Source organism: Felis catus, chromosome B1 (assembly GCF_018350175.1).
Source record: "Felis catus isolate Fca126 chromosome B1, F.catus_Fca126_mat1.0, whole genome shotgun sequence".
In the NCBI taxonomy this organism is placed as follows: Eukaryota; Metazoa; Chordata; class Mammalia; order Carnivora; family Felidae; genus Felis; species Felis catus.
The window spans coordinates 154,957,834-154,978,909 of record NC_058371.1 but is presented as its reverse complement, the minus strand read 5'-3'; the positions used below and the strand labels follow the sequence as shown (position 1 = coordinate 154,978,909).

The following is a 21,076-nucleotide window of genomic DNA, read 5'->3' as shown; positions in this document are numbered from 1 at the left end:
AAAAAAATCTTACCACAATACTGTGAAACAGGATTATTATTGTTTGATTTTTACAGATGAAGAAACTGACACTAAAAGATGAGTATGACTAAGGCCACTGAGTCTGTAAGTGATGTAACTACATGAAAACATGCAGGCCGTGTGTCTCTAAAGTCCTGTGTTCTTAACCATGACATGACACTGCTTCACCACGGAAGCTTATGTGTTCTAGAATATGTGACTTTGATTCGGGTTCGTGAAACCTATCTCAGCTCAGCCTTGTAAGGTCCAGCCAAGAGTAAGCTTCTTAACAATTTAGTAACAATGAGCAAAGGAATAAAACAGAAACAGGCTCTGTGTGTGTGTGTGTGTGTGTGTGTGTGTGTGTGTGTGTGTGTGAGAATGTGTGTGTGTAATCTTGAACTTGGTATTGTTACTTTTTAAATATTTTCATTTCTATGATAATTACAGTTTTTATAGATAACTGTAAATGCCCTACTGCCTCTAAATTATGCTAATAGTGCTTCCAAGACTTTGAGTGTAAAGCTAAATTCTAACTTTTTCAAATTCCTTTGATTAAGACTGCAAACATAAAAGTAGGATAAATCTGTCAAAAATGAACAATTTTCACAAAGAGTTCAAAATTTTCAGCTGACAGCATTTTAGCACACAGAGGGGAGTTGTCAAAATTTCACTACAGGCAGTTTCATTCTATAGAATGATATATTTTAGAGTTTATTGAAAAGAATTAGGTGGTAAATTTTGCTCTCATCATCCTAAGAGAATACCCATATCCTTTTATTTCTCGATGTGCCAATCTGGTCTTATTATGCTTGGGTCATTCTTATCTCCCTTTTGTAAGGCTATGCATATAATACTTTTGTGTGGAATTTTCTGGAACCGGGTAACTTGGGGCATATGTTGATCTCATTCAACTAACTGACCATGCTGGCAGCTCCTGCTGGGCTATCTTCTTGAGAGATTTTCCCCCAGGCCACATGGATTGATAAAAAGAAACGAGAGATTTTGACTTAATTGTGGCGGAAATGAGCGTCTCCCTGTCTCTTTTCTTAAAAACACCAGTTAATTTCACAAATCTTATATATATTCTTGTGAAAGCCTCCTCTGGTTCTTCATTATCTTGCCTCATTCTATCATGATACATATAAAGAAATTTGAACACTGTTCCTGTAATAAATATATTTGAATTTTTTTTTTTTTACTCTTCTCTGAAGTAAGTTGAGGTACATTTAATTTACCTTGACTGGTATCCAAAGGTCTCATTCTAATCTTCCCATAAATTTCCCTTCTCTAAGTTTTACTTACTTGGAAGCTGACAGGAAAAATGCCTGATGGGCATCATTTGAGAGTAACACATGATGAGTAGCTTTTACTTTGAGATCTGTTTCATCATACTCCTGCACTGGTAGCATTTATTCACTCCAATCCAGGCTGCTACTTTTCATATTTTGGACCCTTCCTTGGGAGGGGAGGTGGTTATAGAGGAGGTGTTACCGTTTTGTTGCTCTCCATTTATGAACCTTGTTTCAGGTACCTTTAACATGCTTTACCATTCTTCTTTTTGAGTTAGTGTTACTTGATGTTTTCTGATCTATCAGCAGGGAGGACAGGAAAATTTAACATTTTATGTTTTACTTAGCATGCTGGGTTAGTCTTTGAAGCAGAACTTTAAAAACATAAGCACAGCAGGCCAGCTTCCTGGCTCTGTACTCTGGAGAACAAACCTCTTTGTTGTAAATACCCTGGTCTATACTTTTCCTCTTGCCACTTGCTTCTGTGGCTCTAGAAGCAAATTTTCACCTGCTAGTTCTCCTTTGAAGTAATTTTAATATCACTTTTCAGGCACCGTAGCCCTTTCTCCTGAAAAGAGAAATTCAGTCTTTCCTTTAATGGCATCAACTATTTTCAGTTCCATTACATACAGATAAATAATAGAAATATGGTGTCACTTTATCCAGGCTTTTCACAGTTTTTCATAATGATGTAATTGCCATTTACATAATAATTATTTTACTGGGGAAAATAAGATCAATAAAAATACATCAGTAGATGTTTGGTAGAATAGATATTAACTCTTCTTTAGATGTTTGGTAAAAGACTATTTTTTAAAGGATCTACTTTACATAAATACACTAAATTAAAGTCTATATTTGGGGAATTAGTATGTGCGTCCTTTGGTAAAGATCTTTTCAGAAACCCCATGAATGTTTTCTGTGAGAAGTGAGCAGGCTGAGAAAGTTAATGGAGTTATCAAATTTGTAACATTTCTCAAGTAAGCAAAGTTAGTTGCACTGCGAATTTGTCTCCAGTTTTGAAAGAAATTTTCCTGGAGCTTTACCCTTTGCCTTATTTATGATTAGAAGTATAACAAAGTTAATAGTTGTCTTAATTTCTTTTAGGTCATTAATATGAGGTTTCTCCAGAAATGAACTGAGTTCTTATAGTGTCTGAAACATTCAAGTGGGTCCTAGGATGACAGAGAAGGCATGGAAACTGCAGTTCCTATGCTTCCAACCCTCATAGAGTTTTATATCTGAATTGTCCTCTGTAAAGTCTTTACTAAATGTGTACATTTAGGAGCTCCTAAGTGGCTCAGTCAGTTAAGCATCAACTCTTGATCTTACAGTTCATGGGCTTAAGCCCCATGTCAGTCCCTGTGCTGGCAGTGTGGAGCCTGCGTGGGATTCTCTCTCTCTCTCTCTCTCTCTCTCTCTCTCTCTCTCTCTCTCTCCTTTCTGCCCCCCCACTCACTCTCTCTCTCAAAATAAGATTAAAATAATAAAAGTTTTAAAAGATGTGTACATTTAGATTGCTGTTCCAATTAAGACTGATTAGAAAAGTGAAAGGCTGTTTCCTTTTTGTTGCTTATAAAATTATAGCAAATGTTAAAATAGGTTTAAGAAATCCTAGAATAATTTGAAAGTAGCCTAGATGTTTGTGCACATATATGTGAACATAAATATAATTATAAATGTAGACACATACATTCCATTTACAGTTGTTCATGTGGTACACAATTTCTGGAAGGCACACATTTTTAACCATCATAATAGATAAAATAATTATAAAGCTTATTTCACTCTTTTTGGTTTTTTGGAATTTGATACCTAGGCTGCATATTAAACAAAGTTAAATAATTGGTATCTTCTTTTGACATTGTTTTGATAGGTGAATTGAATTATAAGTAAAAATATAGATTCAAGAAATTCATGGACTATGCCCTTTATGTAGTATTTAACCATAGGTAAAATATCAAAAAACCACCTCATCTTTTTTTTTTCTCTCTCTCTTCAAAAGCACTTTGTAATATGGTCAATCATATTCCCAAATATTAGAAGAGAATTAGGAGAGTTAACATAACAAATAATTTTAGTCTTATACAGAGTTCTAGCATCCTTCTTGTGATCATTCCTCTGCCAGCCATTTATTTGCAATCATTAAGTTATTACATTGACTTCTGAAATGTTCTACTTCTGATTAAAAGAATATCATGAAATCTGTGCCATTGTGACATTTTAGATCATGGTGCATTCTTAAAATGCAATGTAGGGATCGATATACATTAAAAAAATTATGGTTAAACAATTGAAGCTCTAAACCACCTTTTAGAACAGGCTTAACAAAATGCAGAATATCAGTGTGCTTTAATAGGCAACAATTCAAATATATATATATATATATATATATATATATATATATATATATATGATCATGTGAGCATATGTGTGTATGTGCAGGTATGTGTTATAAAGATATTGAATAACTCCACAAAGATATACAAAATACTGGAAAGAGATATTGCCTGTGGGAAGTCAGCAGGTGGGTTAGATGCTATCATTTTGTCCCAGTTGAATATGTATCATGTACATATAATATCTATTCAAATAACTAGTACATTGAATAACAGGGGTTTTTAGAATTAAAATAAATGCCAGTTCTTAAGTTGTATATTGGAACAAATCACCACATACTTTGAAGCTTTAACAATGCAAATTTATCATCTTATATTTTTCTAGAACAAAAGTTCAATACGAGTCTCACCAGACTAAAATCAGTTCTCTCTGTAGACTCTGGGAAGGATCCTTGTCTGTTTAAGGTTCTAGAAATAACCATCATTCTTTGGTTCTGGTCCACATCCTCTGTCTTCTAAGCCATCAATGACTTGCCTTGTCTCTCTTGCAATATATCCCTCTTATTCCTCTGCCTCCCTTTTCCACTTTCAAGCACTCACATCGTTAGATAGGATAATCTCCCATTTCAACCTTAATCATGTCTGCAAAATCATTATGGCACTTAAGATAACACAGACACAGATTCTGAGGATTAAGAAGTGGGCATCTTTAGGGGGACCATTATTCTACCCAACATAAGCTATAAGCAAAGTATCTGAAGTGACTGTAATTCAGACACTCAGAATTAAATCAGAGTTGCTCTGGCAGTGAAGGAGGCTTAGGAACAGCCTTTTTTATGTCCTTTGTTAATTAACCAACTGGAATTATTGATCCCTCAGTTCTTGCTAACATCACAGTTCTCCTGATTAGGTTTGCCTACGTTACTCAAAATCTTTTCTAATCTAGTTTATCATAGCTGCCCACCCTGAACACACATACCCTCAATTCTATAGACCTGAATATTAACCTCTTGGATAGTAAAACATTTTCTTCTTACTTTACCATATGCAAACATGAACTCAGTACAATGATGATAAAAAAAAAACAGCAAAGATGTGAGTGTGGGTATAATTTGGAGAGGAGGGGATTGAAGTCCACTTGAAGTCTTTTTTTTCCAGTTTTTGGAAATCAGAATGATTCAAAGAGATCTGTATTACTGAACCCTAGCCCTGTTGAAGGCATCCATTTAAAAGAAAAAAAAAGAGCCAGGAGAGGGCTAATATACCTACATTCCTGTTGAGAATTTAATGTTTTGCTCATCGTCTAAGAAAAGTAATTTTATAATCCTGATTATTCTGTGATTTAGTCTTTTAGTAATATCAACACTTAAATTTAGGTAGTCTAGAAATAGAGAACTAAAAATTTCTAATGTTTCATAAATTATAGTATATTTGTCTTCTCTCTCCACCCCCGTTGGTATATTTATAGGATGTGAAGGCAGTGAGTTATAGAGTAAGAACATGGTCTCTGGATTTGAAACCTGATTCCCACACACACTATTGTGTAACCTTTGAAAATACACTTAACCTTACTGAGCTTTAGATTTCACGTTTTTAAAATAGGAAACAACATTTGGCTCGCCGGGTGCTTCTTAGTATTAGGCTCTTAGAAAATAACCATTTTTATTAACACGATCTTCAGTTTTAATGTATTCATTCCCATTTATTTTTGGAGGATTATAAAAAACTAGAAATTCAGGGAAGATAAATGCCCCGATTTTTTTGGTTTATTGTTATAATGCTTGCAGCAATAGGTTTTTGAGGTTTCATGGAATAATTTTTGAAGTGGTGCTTCCAGAATTCGATGTTTGTCATTTAACTACCAAATCTATTTTTCATGCTTGTGAAAGAGACAAATATATGTGTGATATGTGTGTGGTTTTGTCAAATACATTTCCCTTTATATTTGTGAGCTCCTGAAATTCATCATTATTATAAGGCATTCCTCAGGCCAACACAATTTCAACACTAGGACCAATGAGATATTTTGCAGGCCAGCAGAATTCGTTTCTTTCAGATTGTTGATTTCTTCCAGACAGTTGCTTTCCTGAATTTGACATTAAATTGATTTTTCATAATATAACTTCTTAATTTAGGTATCATAATGATCTTATGGTTGTTTCTAAAAAGGCCTCATGTTTATAGATACATACTCAAATAATGTACAAGTGAAATTATATGATGTTTGGGATTTGCTTCAAAACATTCTGGAATGAGGAAGGGGGCATTGAGGGACAGAGAGGAAATCATATAGGCCCTGAATTGACCATTGTTAAACTGGGTAATAGGGATATATTATTTATTCTTTTTTTGGGGGGAGAACATTTCTGAAAATGTTTATTATTTTAAAATCATCTTTTTTTTTTTGCCTGCTTCCACCTGTTTTTCCCTGTCCCCTATCCCTCTAAGTCACATGATCTGTAAGCATCCATGCATAATGTTCCTTCTCCTTCTTCAACACCTGACATTGTGTGCTCCAGGTACTGTTTTTTCTTACTTCAGTTACCTCAGTTAGATGCTGTTGTCCTGCCCTTCTCTCGGATCTCTATCAAAGTATGTATCATGCTTCATTATTGTTGTTTAATCCACATCTAAACCTAAATTTCTTTCGTGGAGGGGTATTATCTTGCTTATTTGGTATGGTTAAGATTGGCCACTACAGGAAGTGAGTCCTGAAAAATCATTTGCTGAATGAAATGCACACATGTACACACAAACAAGAAAGTTACTTTTGCTTCAGATTACTCCATCTGTTTTCTATGTGCAAGTAATATCCACTGGGGAGAAGGCCATCAGTGACCTTTGTGCCTCCATCAATGACTTTATATCTTCAATAAGTCAAACATGTTGTGATTTCTTTGCTACCTCATATTTTACTAAATTCACTGAGAATAAGTATGAATAATAAGATAAAGGGGGAAAAGGAAGTCAGTATAAAAAGATAAGTATCAAATTGGCGACTTTACAGCTCTTTTCTTTGATGATTACTTTTGATTGGTGTTTACATCTTTACCTTAAAGCTGACTTTATAAATGCCAGATGGTTACAGTCAGACTGGGATTTGAAGACAAAAAAAAGCAAGCTGTTATAATGCTAGGCACACCCAATTTTCCATCAGCACAAACAACATATTGACCTCTGATATTTTTTATCAGTAGCTGAGATTATTTTCAACAAGAAACTAAATTTTTTTTTTTTTTTTACCATTGAGAAGGAGACTTAGCTACTTTCAGAGTATTTGAAAAACTTAGAAAAAGTCCATATGCCATTCTTAACTGGAGTTTAGTAAGTAGATTCCCACATTCCGCATGAAATCATTATTATCGTAGGACAGAGAGATTCAGAGATGTAACCTGCTATCATCTTAAAGGTCGTAAAAGGAAAATGATAATATTATTTCAAACTTCAAGAGCAAAAAATGTGAGATCTATTTTATTGTTTTTTAAGGAGGGGGAATGTCATGCCTCTAGAGGAAATAATCAAGTTTAGCAGTTGAAAATTTAAAGCAAACAAACAAAAGGCATGAAATCTGCCTAGAGGGCCATATACTACTAAACTTGTTTACACTACTATATAGAAAATGAGAAAAATTTGAATTGAAAGATGATGTAACTAGAGAAACCAATGGGGACTTTATGGTGGTTAAGTGTGTTTTTGCTTTAGGAAGAAAGTTTTGTTCATTTCCAAATTATACCCATATTTTATTTATGTCTTCTTTGCTTCTTCCGTCATTGGTGATAGTATTGATATGTTTATCAATATGTGTACAATTTGAAATACAAAAGCATAGGGAAAAAGCATCTGATACAGTATATTGTGTTATTTTATTTTTCAGTATTAATATTAGATTTGGGCCCTTATCTGTACTTTTATCTTTTAACAGTTTCCTATCAGAGTCAGATATTGTCACTTTTCTCTTGAACTCTTCAAATGCTATTCGTGGAAATCACATCAGGCCTTCCTTGATCATCTGTTTAAAATTGCAGCTTGCCTCTGCTGCTCTAGATCCCCTTTAGTGTGTTCTGTTTCCATTGCCCCATCTTGTACATAAAGTATCATTGATGTATTACTGATTGTATTAATTGCTTACTGTCTGTCTCCCCTTACATAAGAATGTGCATTAGCCCTTAATTTGTTGTATAATGTATGCCAAGTATCTAGAAAGGCATTTGTCATGTATCAGGTACTCAACTAATATTGGCTGATAAATTAATTATATAATGAATTTGTAATAATAATAATAATAGCTAAAAATTTTAAGTACTATGTACCAAGTACTGTTCTAATTACTACATATGCATAAGTTCATTTAACCTTCAAAACACCCCTATAAGTAAGTGCTATTATAATCCCCATTATACACATGAGGAAACTGAAGCACATAGAAGTTAAACAACTTGATAGTTCCTGGCCGATTAGTTATATGGCTAATGGTTAAATGGTTAAAAAGTGGCAGAGTCCAGATACCAACATAGGTAGTTCTGTTCCCAGGACATGATCTTATTTTTATACTAAACAGCCTTTGGTTTTTAGATATAGCCTTACAGGGGAAAAATGTATGTAGTTTCATAATAAATAAATAATTAATGTCTTAACACATCTGAAAGATCATGCCCCACATGCCTTGAAAATAATGGCTTACTAAATAAAGCTTCAGAGTTAAAAGACAGTGAGGGTATGTTTACTTTTTTCTGCAGGCTAGCTGTAAAGCATCCCTTTCTTACCATCCTCTTGACAACTACCACCTTGATTTGACTTTTGAAAGTCCCCAGCTTCTCAAGGTGTCAGTTTCCTCATTCTAAAATGTGGGTTGGGACTATAAGGTATCAAATATCTTTCTCCCTCCAAATTCTGTGGTTCTAAAAATGTATTTCTGTGCTCTGATGTACAAGTAAAGTATTGACAGTAGAAAAAAAAAAGCTTTTCTCTTCTACCTAATGCTAGTCAAGCCTTTCCTATATTTGAAATTGGTGGAAATTGAAAAGGATTCCTCAATAAAATAGAAATTGGATGAAAGCTGAAAAAGAGATGGAAAATAAAACATTAATGGCTTTTCCAGAATCCATAAGCTACCCAACAATTTCCCTATTGCCATTGTTTTCCTTGACTCCTTAGCAATAAATCATGAAGCTTTTTTTCTCTCTCCCTTTTAATTCTTTTATGAAACCTATCATTCAGTATTGTTTATTCCCTTGGTAAATACTTTGTAGGAACTTACGGTAAAATGACAGGTGAATAGCAGCACCAGGAAACTCCTCTAAATTGCATTAATCCTATAATATAAATGTGTGAAATTTAAATCCCATGGCACAAAATAAGTAAAAGGGTATATAGATAAATCTTAACCTGGGAATATATTTCATATAAGAAACAAAGATCACAGAAAATAACTAAGCTTGGTTATCAGTGTATCTACCTTGAAGGAACTAGAAGGTCAAAGTCAATAACTAATAATTCCAACAATAGCCATCAAAAAAGTTCAATGAAAGTTATTAAGAAAATTTCAAAATTTCACTTAAGTGGGGAAAATAGAATGATTAAATAATGAAATATTATTATAACCAAAATACAAACATTTTCAAAAATTATCTTATTCCAACTTACTTAAAGACAATTCAAACAAATGGAGATCCATTTAAAAGAAAGTGAAGACAAAATATTTTAAAAGTTTATCCTCCAAATTAGAGAATTAGTGCAATTCTGATCAAAATCTCAATATGATTCTTTGAGTTTAAAATCCAAAAAAATAAAATAAAATAAAATTCAGGAGAAAAAAAGTAAACAAATCTATATCTTTTTAATTTGGAAAAGTAAGGGAAAAATTGGAGCAGTGGTTTCACACTTGGATATATAAAGCTTCTGTTACAAGAACAAGACAAGTCTAGTGTAAGACAGTAGAGCAGGTAAAGAAAGTGATAAATGAGAAGGCAGGTATGTTCCCTGTCTAAAATATTTTAGTCAAATCTTTAAAACCAGTATGCATTTGCCTTGCTTTTTATCTTCCTATGCTCTTTTGAATTGATCACATTTTTATTTTATTTTATTATTACTATTTTTTAAATTTATATCCAAGTTAGCATATAGTGCAATAATGATTTCAGGAGTAGATTCCAGTGATTCATCCCCCATATACAACACCCAGTGCTCATCCCAACAAGTGTCTTCCTTAATGCCCCATTGCCCATTTAGCCCATCCCCCATCCACAACCCCTCCAACAACCCTCAATTTGTTCTCTATACTGAAGAGTCTCTTATGTTTTGTCCTCTCCCTGTTTTTATATTATTTTGCTTCCCTTCCATTATGTTCATCTGTTTTGTATCCTAAATTCCACATATTAGTGAAGTCATATGATATTTGTCTTTCTCTGACTGACTAATTTTGCTTAGCATAATACCTTCTAGTTCCATCCATGTAGTTGCAAATGGCAAGATTTCATTCCTTTTTGATCGCCGAGTAATACTCCATTGTTTGTGTGTGTGTGTGTGTGTGTGTGTGTGTGTGTGTGTGTGTCTTTATCCATTCATCTGTCAATGGATGTTTAGGCTCTTTGCATACTTTGGCTATTGTTGATAGTGCTGCTATAAACATTGGGGTACATGTGCCCCTTCAAAACAGCACACCTGTATCCCTTGGATAAATACCTAGTAGTTCAATTTCTGGGTCGTAGGGTAGTTCTATTTTTAATTTTTTGAGGAACCTCCACACTTTTTAGCAGAGTGGCTGCACCAGTTTGCATTCCCACCAGCAGTGCAAAAGTGATCCTCTTTCTCTGCATCCTTACCAACATCTGTTGTTGCCTGAGTTGGTAATGTTAGCCATTCTGACAGGGGGGAGGTGGTATCTCATTGTGGTTTAGATTTGTATTTCCCTGATGATGAGTGATGTTGAGCATTTTTTCATGTGCAGTTGGCCATCTGGATGTCTTCTTTGGCAAAGTGTCTATTCATGTCTTTTGCCCATTTCTTCGCTGGATTATTTGTTTTTTGGGGTTGAGTTTGAGAAGTTCTTTATAGATTTTGGATACTAACCCTTTATCTGATATGTCATTTGCAAATATCTTCTCCCATTCATTTAGTTGCCTTTTAGTTTTGCTGATTGTTTCCTTCACCTTGCAGAAGCTTTTTATTTGATGAGGTCCCAATAGTTCATTTTTTCCTTTTGTTTCCCTTGCCTCTGGAGACATGTTGAGTAAGAAGTTGCTGCGACTGAGGTCAAAGAGGTTTTTGCCTGCTTTCTCCTCTAGGATTTTGATGACTCCCTGTCTTATGTTTAGGCTCTTCATCCGTTTTCAGTTTATTTTTGTGAATAGTGTAAGTAAGTGGTCCAGGTTCAATCTTTTTTATATCACTGTCCAGTTTTCCCAACACCATTTGCTGAAGAGACTGTCTTTGTTCCATTGGATATTCTTTCCTGCTTTGTCAAAGATTAGTTGGCCATACATTTTGGGTCCATTTCTGAGTTCTCTATTCTGTTCCATTGATCTAAGTATCTGTTTTTGTGCCAGTATCATATTGTCTTAATGATTACAGCTTTGTAATACATCCTGAAGTCTGGAATTGCGATGCCTCCAGCTTTGGTTTTCTTTTTCAGGATTGCTTTGACTATTTGGGGTTTTTTCTGGTTCCATAAAAATTTTATCATTGTTTGTTCTAGCTCTTTGAAGAATGCTGGTGATGGGGGCGCCTGGGTGGCGCAGTCGGTTAAGCGTCCGACTTCAGCCAGGTCACGATCTCACGGCCCGTGAGTTCGAGCCCCACGTCAGGCTCCGGGCTGATGGCTCGGAGCCTGGAGCCTGTTTCCGATTCTGCGTCTCCCTCTCTCTCTGCCCCTCCCCCGTTCATGCTCTGTCTCTCTCTGTCCCAAAAATAAAATAAAAAAAAAAAACGTGGAAGAATGCTGGTGTTATTTTGATATGTAGATTGCTTTGAGTAGTATTGACATTTTAACAAAATTTCTTCTTCCAATCCATGAACATGGAGTATTTTTTTCACTTTTTATATCTTTTTAAGTTTCTTTCATAAGCTTTCTATAGTTTTCAGTGTATAGATTTTTCACCTCTTTGGTTAGATTTATTCCTAGGTATTTTATGCTTTTTGGTATAATTGTAAATGGGATCGATTCCTTGATTTCTCTTTCTGCTGCTTCATTATTGGTGTATAGAAATGCAACCGATTTCTGTGCTTTGATTTTATGTCCTACAACTTAGTTGAATTCATGGAACAGTTCTAGCAGTTTTTTGGGGTTTTTTTGCTTTTTTTTTGGTGGAATCTTTTGGGCTTTCCATGTAGAGTATCATGTTGTCTGCAAGGAGTGAAGGTTTGACTTCCTCCTTGCTGATTTGGATGCCTTTTATTTCATTTTGTTGTCTAATTGCTGAGGCTAGGACTTCCAATACCATGTTGGATAACCGTAGTGAAAGTGGACATCCCTGTTGTGTTCCTGACCTTAGGGGAAAATCTCTCAGTTTTTCCCCATTGAGGATGATATTAGCGGTAGGTCTTTCATATAAGGCTTTTATGATCCTTTTATCTCTACTTTCTTGAGTTTGTTTTTGTTTTTGTTTTTGTTTTTTTATCAATAAAGGATGCTGTATTTTTCAAATGCTTTCTCTGCATCTATTGAGAGGATCATGTGGTTCTTGTCCTTTATTTTATTAATGTGATGTATCATGTTGATTGATTTGCAGATATTTAACCAGTCCTGCATTCCAGGTATAAATCCCACTTGATTGTAGTGAATAATTATTTTGTGTATTGTTGGATCCAGTTGGCTAGTTGAGAATTTTTGCATCTGTGTTCACCAGGGAAATTGGTCTGCAGTTTTCCTTTTTAGTAGGGTCTTTGTCTGGTTTTGGAATCAAGGTAATGCTGGCCTCATAAAATGAGCTTGGAAGTTTTCCTTCTATTTCTATTTTTTTGGAACAGCTTCAAAAGAATAGGTGTTAACTCTTCTTTAAATGTTTGATAGCATTCCTCTGGAAAGCTGTCCAGCTCTGGACTCTTGTTTTTTATGAGATTTTTGGTTTTCACATTTTTGGTTAAATATTCTTTGCCATAATATCTAGGAGGAAGATACATGGAAGTTACTTATTGTTTTAACCACAGTTTATTATTATTATTATTATTATTATTATTATTATTATTATTTTACAGTAATTCTTAATGAGGGGATAGATCTTTGATAGTCATTGGGTTGTTTGTTTTTTACAAACTGTAACTTCTCATGTTGTGCAATGCTGTCCCTGATGAGAAGTAATTACCTCCCTGAGAGTCATTGCCTTAGTTAAGCACAGATTAGAATAGGTTTTATAACTTTTTATGTATATTTGTGGAGACAAATGCATGAGTATCATTGATCTAAAGTGAAGCAGAAATCTTTCTTTCAGTATTTGGTTTATGTAGTTAATCAACAGCAACCTCCAAAATTTCTGGATTTTGTTCTATGGATCAGAAATCTCAAACACCAAATTGAAGTCTATTGCTGCCTTTCTGCCATTCCTCTAAGGCTGAGAGCCCCTGTCAATTCCTGCCACTGTGGCTCTTCCCGCCACAACTCAGCCACAGTTTGCTAGAGTTCTCATTGGAGAGAGAATGGAAATTACGGCAAACCAAGTTCAGGACTTGACTGTCAGTATCCTCATTCCACTCTGCTGCCTCTTTGATATTCCAACCCCCTTAGGGATATACACAGTGAGATCTCGTGCTACCTGAAGTATCCCTGTTGAGCACTCTTGAAGTTACATGCTTATCCCAAGAACAGAGGCAAATGTGACATTTAAAGGGACTTTTTACTTCAAACTGAATGTAGGGGTGACAGTTGCACAAGCAGTTACTTGTCAGAGTTTAATCACTAAAATCTATAGACTTTCTCCCCAGGTTTAGTATACTGAGACCTTCTTTGAGAAAAATATTCTGATTTACTTCAAAACACTTCAGATTTAGAGTCAAAATACTACTGGCCTTGCAATTTACTGGCTGTGTGTGCTTGAGCAAGTTACTCCATTTCCTCTGCTTGTTCCTTTGATTTTGAAATATGAATATATTGACATAATACCTACCTTTAATTCCCATAGTGACATGGTTGCATAAATGGAGATGATGTCTGTGTGAATGCATGATACTTATTATACGTGGTGAAAGTCATGTTCCTTGCTTAGACATGAAATCAATATTATTTTATATGCTGAGATTATCTTGAATCAACATAATGTAAAAGATGCTTATTTTTATTTACATGATCAATAAAGTTTCAAACCAGTTCATTTGTAATGACACAGGACCTTAAAAATAAAAAGTGATTTTGCAATCAAGTGTGCAAATAAGGTAAACATTAGGCATTTTTATAATTACGATAATGTGAAGTTTTTAATAAGCTGTATTACACATGGACTGCTACCAGTGCACAGTCACTGTCTTACTTCTTTTATAACAGTGTCTTTAGTATTCCACTGAAATGTGGCCAGTGAATGTACAATATTCTTAGTTACTATTATGAGGGGCTCTGTATATTACGTCTCCACTGTGTCTGCCGTTAGCTAGAAAAATGCTGGGAGGAACAGCAGCTTCTATCAACAGGGAGCCATATTAATTATTTGAAATGTGCCTCATAAGAGGAATCAGCAGAGTTTATTACAAGTCGAATATTACTTGAAACGGGAAGGTTACTCTAACTGTTATCATAATCTATGTATCATTAACTTTCCTTGTTTAGGAAAAGAGATTAACAACCCTGTAAATGGCTATAGTAAATGTGTAAAATATAACTGCATATTCCCATTGTAGAAGGAAAGTGGTGGGTCTTCCACTCATACCCAAACCTTTTTCAGAAATAGCTTTAAAAAGTAGCTTTAGCAATTGGACTGACTCTGTGATCGTGCTTTCTTACCTCACGATTCTAATTGCTTACAGAATCATCAGTATGCAACGAGTTGCTACTTTGAACATTAGAAAAATTTTTAGTTTTTAAGCTAGCAATTTTTTCAATCAGCATCTTGGCCTTCAAATCAACACCTTAACTCGTAAGACAGAAAGTATATTACAAATATGTTTGTGAGCTGGCAGAATGTTTTACAAGGAATAGAAAATGAATTCATCTGCCTACTTTTTTTTTTAAACATTTATTTATTACACTTGAGAGACAGAAAGAGACAGAGCACAAGGAGAGGTGGGGCAGAGAGAGAAGAAGATATAGCAGTAGGCTCCAGGGTCTGAGCTGTCAACAACAGAGCTGGACATGGGGCTCGAACCCACAAAATGTGAGATCATGACCTGAGCTGAAGTTGGACGCTCAACCGACTGAATAACCCAGGTGCCACAATCTGCCTACTTTTTATATCATGGCTAATTACTGTTTTTTCCAAAAAATACACATAGCACGAAGGGGTACTTTTCTTCAAATAACAGAAGTAAATTATAAAAAAATAAAATACAAATTAACTAGTTATAAAGTTATCTAAGTAAGTGCTATCAGAGTGTTATTTGACATTGATGCCAGTCTGAAGACTGTATATTACTGGTCTGCAATGAAATAAGTGCGTAAATTGAGAATAAGTCTTTAGAAACAGGGCAAATTGACAGATTACGTATTGTCTGTTTACTAACAATAAAAAATGTGGACTTGTTTTTTCATGTCTTTTTTCCTTCCATTTTATTATTTTTTTGTAAATCATTTATGTTGTATTTTTAAAAGTGTCATTCCACAATGGGTCTGTAATCCAATAATAGGAAACAAATGGTAGTTTAAGAAGGACTGATATGGGGCGCCTGGGTGGCTCAGTCGGTTGGGCGGCCGACTTCGGCTCAGGTCATGATCTCCCGGTCCGTGAGTTCGAGCCCCGTGTCGGGCTCTGTGCTGACTGCTCAGAGCCTGGAGCCTGTTTCGGATTCTGTGTCTCCCTCTCTCTGTGACCCTACCCTGTTCATGCTTTGTCTCTCTCTGTCTCAAAAATAAATAAATGTTTAAAAAAAAAAAAAAAAAGAAGGACTGATGTGATTGGTTGGTGTTTGGATGATGCATAATGCTCCTGTGTTGGAATAGATCTGTCGACACAGTTTGATGACAGTTAATTCAGTGTGAAGAAAGATAATGTGATATCACACAAATCAAATATATATATGTATAAAGGCGTAACTTCAATGTCTTCTTAATATTTATTTTTGGGTCAACAGGGCAGGCACATCATGGGCAGGTGTCATACATCTCTCCTCCAATTCACCTGGACTCTGAGCTAGAAAGACCCCCTGTGAGAGGTGAGTTGTTTATTATTATTATTATTACTATTACTATGGTTATTATTATTTAAAGAAAAAGGAACTATTTGTTATTTTGACGGAGACAATTAATTAAATTATAGGTAGTTATAAATATGTATTTTGCAATATAGTACCTGTTTAAAAAGTGGGGGGGTGGGGATTGTGTATAAAGAATTTGAGAACAGAAAGAGCAGATCTTATTCATAAACTAAAATATGCAATACCGTTCTGAGAAATATTCATAAAACAAAATAAGAAATAGAGCTATATTGTGATTCAACTAGTGGAGGACTAGTTGAAAACTAACCTAGATTTAGAGATCACCAGATAACCATTACTTTTTTTTTTTTTTTTACTAAAACTTTCTTCTACTTGTTTTAAAAGAAATTAAGATGCCTTAAACTAAGTCATATTGACATTTATTTCCTTGCAACATGATATTTTATATTTTATTATGTTTTAAAAAATCATTATGGCATTAATATGATCATTTAGTTTTTAAAATATATGTTAAAATTATGTTTTTTAAATTGATACCATCAGTTTAAAGATTTTTAAAAATGACCAGCCATACAAAATAAAAATTAAAAGTAACATTTGTTTTCCCATATCTAAATACAGAATTTTTATACTTTTAAATAAATATTATTATTTTCAAAATGTATTATAATGTTCAAAGTTGATGAAATTGATATAGACTTTTTTTTTTATAAATACCAAATATTCTAAGGTTAATTTGTTTTTTCAGATTTAAGTGATTCAGGATATTTTCTTATACCTTCAACAGTATCAATCACTTGATACAATAAAAGTCATTAGGTCTGCCTTTTATGAGCAAGTTTTCTATACATGTTTTTTCCTCTGCCAGGAATCTCTTACCTTTTCTTTTCTGCCCAGTTAGTTTCTGCCAGTGTTTGAAGGCTCTGCTTTATCTTCAGTTCCTCTGTAAAGGCTTCCTTGGCTATGCACTAGGGAGAAGGGAGTATATCTGTTCTCTGAATATCCCCTGTGCTTGCCTCAGTTATTACATTTAAGACATCCGTGTCTTATTTTTCAGCATGCATATTTCCCTTTCTCTTCTGTAAGGTCCTCAAGGACAGAACGTGTCATAATTATTATTTCTCCTCCAGCCACTGCTCTATGCTTTGGACATAGGAGGAACTTATACACTGATTTTTAAGTAACTGAAAGTGAAGGTGACAACCTAGGTTCTGAAGGATGCATCCTCCTTTTTCAAGAAGAAAAGGAAGAAGGGATGATAATGGAATTCCATGAAATGGAAGCAGAATGAACCAAAACACAAAATTGTGAAAGTTGTGACATTTTAAAGAAATGTGCTTGGTGCACAGTAAAATGAGAGCAGTTCTCAAGGAAGAGACTGAAAAGATGTTGGGAAGGCAGATTGGGAAGGATTCTGTATCACATGGCAAGGTTATATTGTATCCTGGAAAAAAAAGGTTACGAAATACTTTTTTTTTAAGTTTATTTATTTATTTTGGGGGAGACAGAGAGAGTGAGCAGGGGAGGGGCAGAGAGAGAGAGGGAGAGAGAGAATCCAAGCAGGCTCCATGCTCTCAGTGCAGAGCCCAAAGGGGGGCTCAAATCGACGGACCATGAGATCATGACCATAGCCAAAACCGAGAGTCAAATGCTTAACTTAATGAGCCACCCAGGCACCCCTGCAATACTTTTAAATTTTAAATTTTTTTTTCTAAAATAAAATGAAAATAAAAATTGTTTTTCTAAATTGTGAGGTTTTGCGTTATAACACTATGTTCTTGGTATAAGAAAAAGATCTCTGAAGCCAGTGTAGATAAGAAGAGATTAACAGAGCGGAGGGAGTTTCACTCATCCGGGTAAAAGATTACTGGGAAATTAGAAATGTGTCTGCTACTATGGCAAGGTCTTCAGTTCCTCTGTCAGGGCTTCCTTGGCTATGCACTAGGGAGAAGGGAATGTATCTGTTCTCTGAATGTCCCCTGTGCTTGCCTCAGTTATTACATTTAAGACATCCGTGTCTTATTTTTCAGCATGCATATTTTATACTGAAGAGACATAGCATTTGAGTGAACAGACTTAGGGAAAAGGAGCAGAAATGCCTCTAAATTAATATGGATTAACTGCTTGGATGCTTAAGACATAATCCTTCATCATGAGGAATAGATGAATTTTAAATTGGTGCATTGTTTTAGACATGTTAATCCTTAGTAGAATATTGTCCCTACCAAAGATGGAGGTCCATTTATGCAAGTTGGTGACTTTAATATAATTCATTTCTTTGACATCCCAGTCTGATTTGGGAAGAGTATGGTAAAATCAGGCATAGGGTAATATAACAGTACACTCCAAAATGTAGTAGTTTAAAACAGGAAACATTTATTACAGTTCTCACACTTACTTGAGTTGTGTGTGTGCTAACTTGGCTGAAGTTAGATGTTTAGGAGCTAGCAAGTTGGTTGGTTTTATAGGGGAAGGAACTCAGTCACATGCTTGATAGTCACCTTAATGTCATCTGGGATGATGGCCGTATGGCTGTCATCACCAAGCAGTCTAGCACAGGCTCATTCTCATTATGACAGGATTCCCAACAATAGGCAGAGAAATCCCAAAGATCAACTATTTTGCAAGACTCTGCTTGTATCATGTTGGTTATGTCGCATTGGCCAAAGTAAGTCACATAGCCAATCCCAGACATAAAAAGGGAGAAAAAGACTCTCTAGTTTGATTGGGAAGCCACAATCCAAAGGACCATGGATATAGACAAGAGGGGAACTGGGATCATTTCAGACTACCATAGCAAAGCTGAAAAGGGTAAAATGAGTTTAGAATGAAGTAAGACAAACATTGGTAAAATGAAGGGATTTAGAGGCAATTAACTTAAACATGGGAGTTCCAGACATTTTATCATTAGTTTCCTCAACTACTAGGCAGAAGATCAGAAATAACAACTTTACAGTGTCTTTGTGAGGATTAGGGATAATATACAATAGAATTTGTCATGTGGTAGGCCCTAGATAAAAAATGTGGCTATTACTATGTACTTTTGTGGTCACTTCTATAGCATATGGGAGGAAATTGGAGTTTGAAGCCAGGCAAACCGGTAAGACCTCAGGCAGCTTCTGTCTGTCATCTGTAAAACAGGGATAATAATGTCACCTGAGCCAAGTTCATTAGGGCAATTACATAAAATAATAAGTATCAAGTTCCTGGCAAATACTTGACATAAACTAGACCCTGAAGAGTTAGAAGGTAGGTAGGCATTATTAAAAGTTACCCCTTAAAATGGCATGGTCTTGGGGTGCCTGTGTCTGACTCTTGATTTCAGCTCAGGTCTTATCTCACGGTCTGTGCGTTCAAACCCTACATTGGGCTCTGCGCTGACAGCTTGGGATTCCCTTTCTCCCTCTCTCTCTGCCTTTCTCTCTCAACATAAACTAAATAAACTTTTTTAAAAAATAAATAAAATAAAATGACATCATCTTGGTCAAAATAGTGATGGTATTGACCTGGTAAAGAATGAATTACTAGAATCCAACACTCATCTCTGCTGCTCTCTCCCTCAAATCGCACTCTTAGAATGATTGTCTTTGTAACTTCTAGTTCTCTTAGCATTCCTTTCCATGCATTGACCCAGAGCCATTCCTAGACTGTTCTGTGATTAATACAATTACAGTTAAGAGTTATTAGCTCATGTGCCACAATACTGCAGTATTCAAAAGAGGACACTTAAATAGGTAAATAAAGAGGTTTGTATAAATCACCATAACACTGAAAAAAATCTTGGCCTTTTAAAAAAAACTATCTAGTAATTCATTTAAAAACAAATATTAATAATGGGATCGAGTTGCCATAGTAACGCCATTACTTTGGAGCCACAATGTATTTCCCTTCAACTTTCAGCCATCACCCCCCTTCATTTGTTATTTTTAATTAACTATATACTGTTATTGATACTTTGTATGCAGTCAAATTATATAAATGAACTCTAGATATGTCTATTACTGTCTATATCTAATACAGAGAGAATTTCTCAGGTATATTCTAGGTTTTTATAAGAATTTATACAATAAGATATCAGGTTCTTTAAATAATATGGAATTCTAGCTCCAATACTTGGATTTTTTTATGTGAGATATATAAAAATATCCTTTGAAGTATCTAAAAACTGACATTACCTAACCTGCTTTCCTTTTTCTATTTTTCTACTATAATTATATATGTATTGAGAATATAAGACATTTGTGTTGATATTTCTAAGTCTCTCCATATTCTGTGTCTCTATATTATCTTATTTCCCCTTCCTATACCAATTTCCACTAGTCTACCTGCATGTTGATGTCTTAGGAATTGTTGCTTTATATATTAATTCTTTATGTATTTTGTAGGCTTATATTTTTATAAGGAACTCATATTTAATTTTCTGACATCCATTAAAGTAGCCATATAAAACAGCAATGTCTCGGGGCGCCTGGGTGGCTCAGTCGGTTAAGCATCTGACTTCGGCTCAGATCATGATCTCGCGGTCTGTGGGTTCAAGCCCCGCGTTGGGCTCTGTGCTGACCACTCAGAGCCCGGAGCCTGTTTCAGATTCTGTGTCTCTGACCCTCCCCTGTTCATGCTCTGTCTCTCTCTCTGTCTCAAAAATAAATAAACTTTAACAAAAATTAAAAAAAAAATAAAATAAAACAGCAATGTTTAAAATGTTATTAATATGGTTACCAATATTAACACAAGGGACTCTTCAATAGAAAATGTTAACTACCTAACACTCAGAAACACATCAGATTGCTTCAGATATCTTGTCATTTTATTCTGTTCTCATCTGAAATATTTTGAATCAGTTGGTACTTTTTTATGTGTATATAGTGATTGTGCTCTGAGTATTTGAGATAGTGAGGTAATAATTGGTAACTTTGGAATTGTGTTGTAAAATAATATTCTGAAAAATAATTAAATAATTATATCTCAGGGGTGCCTGGGTGGCTCAGTCGGCTACGCATCCAACTCTTGATTTCAGCTCAGATCATGATCTCACAGTTAGTGAGATCGACCCTCACATCAGAACTTGGGATTCTCTCTCTCTCTCTCTCTCTCTCTCTCTCTCTCTCTCTCTCTCTCTGCTCCTCCTCCCCTCTCTCTGAAAATAGATGAACA

General features: G+C 34.9%; 1 protein-coding gene and 1 long non-coding RNA gene across 32 annotated transcripts in view; one reads left to right on the top strand and one right to left on the bottom strand.

Moving 5' to 3' along the window:
* The window catches only part of ADGRL3 (adhesion G protein-coupled receptor L3), an 823,449-nt gene that overhangs the window by 569,679 nt on the left and 232,694 nt on the right, over window positions 1-21,076 (top strand). For all 29 annotated transcript variants that reach the window (XM_045056306.1, XM_045056308.1, XM_045056303.1 and 26 more), the window contains one exon: window positions 15,839-15,919. In XM_045056306.1, coding sequence (XP_044912241.1) covers window positions 15,839-15,919 — 81 coding nt within the window. The remainder of the gene's footprint in view (window positions 1-15,838; window positions 15,920-21,076) is intronic.
* The window catches only part of LOC109499146, a 40,303-nt gene continuing 37,502 nt past the window's right edge, over window positions 18,276-21,076 (bottom strand). For all 3 annotated transcript variants that reach the window (XR_006597057.1, XR_002156313.3, XR_006597058.1), the window contains one exon: window positions 18,276-19,052. This is a non-coding gene — a long non-coding RNA (uncharacterized LOC109499146). The remainder of the gene's footprint in view (window positions 19,053-21,076) is intronic.